Source organism: Lepisosteus platostomus, chromosome 24 (assembly GCF_059453375.1).
Source record: "Lepisosteus platostomus isolate fLepPlt1 chromosome 24, fLepPlt1.hap1, whole genome shotgun sequence".
NCBI lineage: Eukaryota > Metazoa > Chordata > Actinopteri > Semionotiformes > Lepisosteidae > Lepisosteus > Lepisosteus platostomus.
The window spans coordinates 4,486,958-4,495,539 of NC_142634.1; the positions used below are offsets into that span (position 1 = coordinate 4,486,958).

At 50.0% G+C, this 8,582-nt stretch overlaps 1 protein-coding gene across 2 annotated transcripts; it reads right to left on the bottom strand.

The window, feature by feature from the left end:
* Nucleotides 1-1,897: 1,897 nt before the first annotated feature.
* Nucleotides 1,898-8,378, bottom strand: gp1bb (glycoprotein Ib platelet subunit beta). Of its 2 annotated transcripts, none has more exons than XM_088618312.1 (2): nucleotides 8,233-8,378; nucleotides 1,898-5,154 (listed from the first exon to the last, which is right to left on the bottom strand). In XM_088618312.1, exon 2 carries the CDS (start codon nucleotides 5,139-5,141, stop codon nucleotides 4,530-4,532), a length of 612 nt encoding a protein of 203 aa, XP_088474438.1. In that variant the 5' UTR covers nucleotides 5,142-5,154; nucleotides 8,233-8,378; the 3' UTR covers nucleotides 1,898-4,529. The 2 variants fall into 2 exon arrangements, with proteins under 2 accessions (XP_088474438.1, XP_088474437.1); XM_088618311.1 differs by lacking the exon at nucleotides 8,233-8,378 and adding an exon at nucleotides 7,020-7,591.
* Between the last annotated feature and the right edge of the window lie 204 nt (nucleotides 8,379-8,582).

Below are 8,582 nucleotides of genomic sequence, written 5' to 3' on the forward strand. Positions count from 1 at the left end.
TTTTCTCAAATTCATTTTTTCCCTCAAACGTCTTCCTAGTATTGGCGACATCTTATTAATTGCAAATAATAACAATAATTATTATTGTTATTAAATATTAGACACTTATTAATAATATATTGACTCCTAATTATTATAATCGTTATGATTGTCGAGTGACTAGGAAGTGTCTCTAAGAGTTGAGATAAATTTTGGCAGAGTAAACACTTCCAGCTCAAAGCAGAGGAGTGGCTGGTAAGGTGTGTTGGGGGGGGTCCCCGAGCACAAACTATGGTAACGTTGACCATGGTGTTACCTAGGTAATTAAGTTGTGGGTTAATGAGTGACCATGAGCAAACACATCATGTAAGATCACATTAAGAGCACAGAAGGGGAGATCAAGAAGAGGGAGGGGAATCTGGAGGAGTGGGGACTTGAAGCTTGCGCCAGGCGTGAGCCCCTACTTCATGATCATCCAAACCAAACCTGACTGGACCTAAGGACCTAACCCTGCTAGAGAGAGCTGCTATTCTGTGTTTTTACGGAACTTGGGTTTCCTGGTTAAAAGCTACCTCAGTTAGAAAAGTCCTTCCTGCTTGTGGGTGCATTTTTAAAATAGGGAGATAGGCTCCCATTTATTTTGTGGCAGGTCTGCAGAGAGAGAGATTCAATGATAGGTTGTATTGCATTTGTTAAGAGGGCAGCGTTTCTCTTATTGTGGACATTTGTTCTCCCACTACTTTACCTTTGCCTACTGCCCTGTCTCTCTCACACCTGAAGAAGGCTCCTCCAGGCCGAAACGTTGTGTTCTCTTTCTTCTTTTTTTCAGCATGGAATAAACCTATTAATTATTTAAGTCTTCCATACTCGGTCGCAGTCTGGGGTTTTCCGGCTGATGAGAATGTTAGGCCTCCGAAGCGCCTTGTTTGTACGTAATGTACAGTAAATTTAGTAACTTGTGTGTTGTATGTTTTGCTGTGTTTATTGTCATTGTTAATAATATTTGTTAAACCAAGCGTGCCTGGATTATTACTCTCTTCGCTAAAGCTGGGCCAGAGAATAAAGTCTTCACATGCCTTCAGTCTAATTATACAAACCGCTTGGCAATATTCTGCAGAAATTACTCCCTTACAAGCTGGGGGCTATGAATAATTATTTTACTTATGGACTAAACTGCTCGGTCAATTCCTGATGAATTCTTCTTATTATTATTTTGATTATTTTCCATCCCACAGCGTTGCACATAGAGGAGGGGTCCCACAGCCCTGCCCCACCTGGGGGACCCCAAGCTGCCCTGCTGCACCAGGGGGATAATTCTGGATGCTGGCGCAGTACGCCAGGTGTTGTTATCATGTGGGCAGCTTTTAACCCCAGAATTAGATTCCAAACGAGGCTACAGCACCTAATGAACACGCTGTAAACATATCAACGCCTAAACCAAGAAAAAACTAATTGAAAACCGGGACTTGGTAACATGGTGTCCCAAGTGTACGCCAAATGACAAAAAAAGTATGTTTGTTCAATGACTTAATTTATGCCCTTTCCATCATGAACATGGATACATTAATAGATAGTAGATAAAAAATGCATTTTAGTGTATGATAAAAATGCGGTTTGAGTACAATTGATCCCGCTCGTCTCTTCAGGTCTGAGTAACAAACGTGGGTTACACGCACATAGGAAACTGCCTTAGTACAATTCCACGGGTTTCCAGATCCCAACAAATGAACCTCCATAGAAATTATAGGGATCATTTGGGATGGAAAGTGCTATATAAATGTGAGGCATCATTGTTCTATCAGGAATTATCATTGTAATGGATGGTGGTGTGATGAGCTTATTTTTTAAATGTGCAGCTGGTCCCTGTTTCTTTGAGCTGTTCAAGGAGATAAGTGGAGGAAATCAAGACCGAAAAACACAGGGATCAATGTGATTTATTAAGGAAAGGGCAGGCACATATAAAACAACTGAAGGTTACGACTTGGATTGAACAAGTCGGAGTAGCTGTTGACAAGCTGGGGAAGCCACACGAGCCTCCTTCCTGCTGTAACCACAAGAGGGGGCAAGACTCGGAATTCCAGGCGTTGTGCTTCTCCCACATTTCCCAGTGAGATCTTCACAGTGCCCACACACTGGATCCTGGCACCCGGATGGAGCAGAGCCTGTCGTAGCCCTGGTCAGGTTTCTAAAGTCCTGTAACATCATTCTGGTTGCTGCAAGGTGCTGCAGTTAACTGCTGATATTTCATTTAACTCCCAACCAGGGGATTGTAGAAGCACAGCGATCAGGCTCAGCCCTGTGGAGCTATCCAGAGATCCGGGGGACTTCATTCCTCGTGTCGAAAGCATCAGACCAACCACTTTTAAGCCCCTGCACAGTTATTGTAGGTTTTCTTTGCATGAGTGTTACAACCTCAAGTGTCTAGGGGTAAAGGGGTGTAACATTTAGGATAGTTTTTGGAAGCAGGTGGGTTCTGGTGAGGGACTAGGAAGTGTGATAACAAGGGTCAGTGCAAGAGTGATGATTATAAGTTGAATAAGTGACTGGTTTGTAATTGGACACAATAACACACAGGGTAAGGGAACTAGAGTGGTGCCAAAGAAAATAAATAAACAAAATGGAGCTGGCTAAGAAAGTGAGGGAAAGCTGACCACACTACAAAAGAAAACCCGAAACACACGGTCTTCGGCGTCTTCAACACCCTAGCTAGCCTCCACTGACTACCCAAAACCATACAAGACAAACGGCACTCACCCGTACTAAACTAGTGTGACTCATACAAGAATCAGCTACGTGTGTGTAAAATGTACCCAACAACCCTAAACTAACTCTATACACAAAAGTTCACACAAATACACAAGTGAACTACGAACACAAACGAGAGTAGACAAGTAACAGGGTACAAAAGAACACAGAGGCTGATACAATAAGTTTGGGCAAGGTGCCGAGCAGGACCAAAGTCAAACAAAAGGCCTCTTCCTTCTGAGAACCTCCATGTTTTATACTGAATAAGATGAGCTGTGATTGGTCGAGAAGCTAATTGAAGATGATGTCATACGGAAACTGGTGTAATGATGGACCAATGGGGGAGGAAGAACAGTCAAAGTCAGCAGTGTGGAACATAACAACAGACACACATAGACCACACACTGGGACGTAACAATGAGTCATGGCTTTAGCATGTTGTTTACTAGAAAATCACCTGGAAGATCACCCCGAATGCCGACCTGATCACACGGGGGACGTTTCCTCCCCAGTCCCACTTTAATTGACGTCATTGAGCCACTTCTTGTCTCAGTGCGTCAGGGGCGAATACGGTGTCTCCGCCTCACACTGAAGACAGCTATAGCGCGCGGAAGAGTGGGCACTCTCCTGGACTCGGGATCGAGAGTGTTGCTGAATGGCCTCGCTCCCACCTGTAGCGCACAGGCGTGTTTCACTTCAACCGTTTTCAAAACCGACCTGCAGCACAAGAGGCGTGATCACCACAGAGGAAGAGCAGCTTCCTCTCGGGCGAACATGTCTGTACGAACTCTAGCACAGCAACATACACCTTCACTTTGGGCACGAAGGTAATACTGTAACATTGTCTCTGTGCTTTAAACCTGACGAGATTGATAATGTGATTAAGGGCTTTGGGCTTTGATTACTTTTTTGCTAATGATAAGAGGGAACAAGGAGTATTCGAGACTCCCAGCTCTGCTGGTTTTCTTTCCAGCTGTTTTCTCTGTCCTTTAATTAAACCTGGCAATTTTTGGCCAATCAGGGCTGTGGAATCATTTTTCAGGTGGTAAAGCTTTGCACCAATGTCGCAGTTATTCGACGGGTTTTCTTATAAATCTGTAACAGGAACCTCGTCAGCTCAAAACAGTTCAGAGTTCAGACTGCCAGGATCTTGGTTTCGATTAAGGACTGGATTAAACAATTTGGGATCTGAGCTGGAAATAAAGCCGGCAGACAGAAGGGTGACCGGGACCACTTAGGCCATGCCCTCCCCTCCCACCCTGACATAACATAACATCACTTTATTAGCCCTATACAATTTCTTGCATTAGGAATTCATCTTTTCACACACCCCAGCTTGCTCTCCATGAGACACACAGCCAGGGAGAAAAGCTGGGGGTCAGAGTGCAGGATCAGCCATTTATACAGCACCCCTGGAGCAGTTGGGGTGAAGGGCCTTGCTCAGGGGCCCAACGGAGTAGGATTCCTCTGCCGGCCACAGGATTTGAACCAGCAACCTCCCAGCCACAGGCGCAGATCCTTAGAGCCATAGAGCCACCACTCCGCCAAGCAGGCATGACCTGGAAGTGAATCCGCAGGTCCAAGCAAGCAAAAAGCCACAGTGGGGCAGTGACCTTAATGATAATATTAGTATTAGTATTAGTATCAACGGGAGAGGCTAGTGGCGTTGTTTGTGTGTGTGTGTGCATGGGAGCAGAAGCCTTTATCGGCGTGCTGAGGCTCTGGTGCCCGAAAGCGTCCAGGGAGGCAGCAGATCGCAGCAGCCTTGAGGCTGTGCTCCGCGCTGGAACCCTCCCCCCGGCGCCTCACTCAGTCCTGGCCTTCAGCCAGGGGCGGTCCGCGTCTGCGGGGGAGCTCTCCTCCGGCCCCCCGCGCGCCGCCTCCGCCAGCCTGTGGAAGCGCCGCAGGAAGACGACGACGAGCACCAGCAGCACGGCCTGCAGCAGGACGAAGAGGAAGAGGCAGGCCTGCGTCAGCACGGCCAGGTCGCAGTACCAGTACTGGCAAGACGACAGGACCTCCTCCTCCGCCAGGTACATGACCAGCCGCCCCCGCAGGCCCGGGGGGGAGCTGCAGGTGACGTTCCTGTACAGCCCCCGGTGCTCCTGCCTGAGCAGCCAGGCGCGCAGGTACAGCAGGCCGCAGTCGCAGGCCCACGGGTTGCCGTGCAGGGACACCCCCTGCAGGACGGGCAGGCGGTCGAACAGCCCGGCGGGGATGGAGCTGAGGCGGTTGTCGTGGAGACGTATCCGCGTGGCGTCGCTGGGGAAGGCGGCGGGGAGGCCGTCGGTCCGCAGGTGGCGGCCGCTGCAGTCCACCGTCCCGCGCCGGCAGGTGCAGGGGGCCGGGCAGCCCTCCGTGACCAGCAGGGGGAGCAGGGCAGCAAGGAGCTGGAACAGCCTGGCACCGCCTTTCATTCTCCAGTCGGACCTGCGCCGGAGGTGGAGAGGTTTACACAAGGTGACAAACCAGAGGAGGCCATGTGGTTTCCTGAAAGAAACCAGGGCATGGGCTTCACCCACCTGACAGTGGACGGCTTGTTCCACACTCCCACAACCCTCTGTGTACAGAACTGGCTGCTGCTCTCAGTTTTAAAGACACTTGCACATAGTTTCCACTCTCAGCCTCTGGCTCGTCTTTCACTGTTTGTGCTGGGGGAACATGTGGGCTCTGTGCGCCCCGGAGGATCTTTATTTGGATCCAGTCCCAGCTGTCACGATGGGAAGTGCTCCCGCTCTGTCTTGTTTTAGTTCATTTTTTTAATAATAACAATAATAATTGCTTACACTTATATAGCACTTTTCTGGACAGTCCACTCAAAGCGCTTCACAGGTAATGGGGTCTCCCCTCCACCACCACCAGTGTGCAGCCCCACCTGGGTGATGCGACGGCAGCCATAGTGCGCCAGAACGCTCCCCACACACCAGCTCTCAGTGGGGAGGAGAGCAGAGTAATGAAGCCTGTTCACAGATGGGGGTTATTAGGAGGCCATGATTGGTAAGGGCCAATGGGAAATCTGGCCAGGACAGTGGGGGGTTACATCCCTACTCTTTTCGAGAAACGCCCTGGGATTTTTAATGACCACAGAAAGTCAGGATCTCGGTTTTACATCTCATCCGAAGGACGGCGCCTGTTTTTACAGTATAGTGTCCCCGTCACTATACCCATCAGGACCCACATAGACCGCAGGGTGAGTGCCCCCTGCTGGCCCCACTAACACCTCTTCCAGCAGCAACCTTAGTTTTTGCACTGCCCTCCTGTCTCAGCCCTTTCCTTTGTTATCCCTTTTTATTCCCCGTCCCAGCACCGGATCCCGCTCCGGTTTTTAAACCTTGTCCACTCTGTCCTGTATGGATCACCCGGTTCTGGACTCTTGCTTTCACCCTGGATTTCCCTCGGACTCCCTTTGGACCACGCCCCTTCCCCCCCCTGAACACCAGCGCACCATCGCCACGCCCCCCTGTTCGTCTACCAGCCCCGCTCCTAGTCTTCTCCCCCGTGTCTGTTTCACTCCCTTCCGGATTCTACCGTCTGCACAGGGGCCTGATTAACACGTCGTGATACCAGCAGGCCTGGTACTGAGAGAGCTGCACAGATACTCAGAGTGGTCCACACAGTACTCTGCGCTCATCAAAAATATCAGTGGGAATACCTGCAGCCAGCAATTACTAACAATTAACTGATAGAAGCTTTTCCTAAAGTTTACTTCACCTATAAGGCTCTGCATAGCTTGGCACCTCAGTACCTGTCTGAGCTACTATCGCCCTACTCCCCACCTCACAACCTTCGCTCTTCAAATTCTGGTCTCCTTAGTGTCCCCCCAAGCCGGTCTACAGTCTATGGGTGACAGGGCCTTCTCCTGTTATGCCCCCAAGCTCTGGAACTCTCTCCCCAAGGATATCAGATAGTCACCTTCTCTAAACTCCTTCAAATCCAGACTCAAAACCCTCTTCTTTAGAAAAGCCTTTACTTAACTGGTTCTATTCTTCACCCCTCTGCTTTTCTTAGTAGCACCATCCATGGTCTCCTCTGTATATTGTAATTGTGTTTTATCTTGAGTATTCTTTTTATTTATTGTTGTTGTCATTCTGTAAAGCGCTTTGAAAAGCCACCTTTAAATGCGCTATATAAAATAAAGTTTTTTATTATTATTATTATTATTACTTGCCGAGGTTGTGCTAACAGTATTGCCAGGGACTTTCACGGCAATCTGAGCTTTTTTTAACCAGGGCACAAAGAGATGCCCTGACCCTTACTGTCTGAGGCGAAAGGAGAAAGAAGGACTTGATAAATACCAGCAGCCTTGCCAGCCACCCGGGCTCTGCTGCGATCTGCGTGTGTGCGTGTGTCCCATTGGGCAGCTTGTCTTGCGCTGCCATGAGCCTCGCTGAGCCCCGATGGTCTCACCCATCTTGGAAGAGCCCCAGCCCTGCCAGTTTACCAGTCTGGGCTTCAAGGGGCGGGCGAGCAGAGATCTCGACAGAGTAGAGTAGTTCAGCAGAGAAGTTTATAGCCATATGTACTTGTACGTTGGAATCCGTCCTCTCACTGATCTCCTGGGACATACGCAGTACAGCCGACAACACCACACAACGTAGACAGCACATTCCAAATGACAACAGCCAGAAAAATAATCATGTTGTGGAGAACAATAGATATGTGGTAGTGAGAAAAAAAAACATGGTAGATCACGCAAATAGTGCAGATTGCAGAACCTCAGTTTAAGTCTCATCCAAAGGACAGCACCTTTTTACAGTACAGTGTCCTCAGGGCATTAGGACCCACACAGACCGCAGGGTGAGCGCCCCCTGCTGGCCCCACTAACACCTCTTCCAGCAGCAGCCTCAGCTTTCCCAGGAGTCTCCCCTCCAGGTACTGACCAGGCTCACCCTGCTGGGCTTCAGGGAGTTCAGGGAGTTCAGTGAGCTCCAGAGCTTCAGCTGGGAGCTGCAGGGTGAGACGGCTGCTGGCTCAGGCATGTTGACCTCTCTTCATGAAACCACTCAGGAAGCCATTCAGAGCGGGACGGAGATCCAGAAGACGCCTCAGCTCTATAGAAGCAGAACCGGGGCAGGACACTCCCGATCGGGCCCGGATACGGGGCGGGGGGGGCGCCACGGCCCAGCTTGGTCTTTCACACTGCGCAGCTCTGGCGTACCGAGAGACCCGTGAGGCGTAGGAACGCAGGCGACACAAAGTCGGGGGCAGATCGACACTCAGGTTTCAAAGACCACCCTGTCCCTTTCCGCCAAAGACCAGCCACTTCTGTTTTTACCCGTCCATATTAGAGAAAACAATTCCCCCGGCAAATTCTGTGTTTCTGAAACTCTGTAAATGTGCGTTTGGTGGCAGCCAGGGGGACGCAGCTCCTGCCCTTGTCCTCACGCTTCAACTCAGACACTGGGGAAGACGGCATGTGCGCACGATCCCGCTTACGAGATGCGCCTGTGAAATGAAAATAAAATCTACAGCCCGGAGAAAAGAGGCTGGGAGAGCAGTTGTACTCACTTGAGCCGATGTTGCTGCAGACGGAGTTGCTGTGCTTCTGGAAGGAGGACGGCTGGTACAGCTGTCTCCGTGACAGAGAAACAGCTGGGGGAGAGAGATAAGCCCCTGACACACTGACAGGCGGCCGCAGGGAGGGAAACACACAGATCGCAGACTGGGAGCCCCAGGAACTGGCAGGAGCTCACAGCTCCTGATGTCCTGAGCGGTTATTCATGATGTGGCTCTGTCTCGGGCAGCTCCTCTGACGAAATGAGGGCAGGAATTCACACTGCAAAGTGTTACAGCCTCAGTGCAGCAGCCCCAGTTCCAGCATTGGAATACTACTGGAAGGAAATACTCAATCCCTCCAA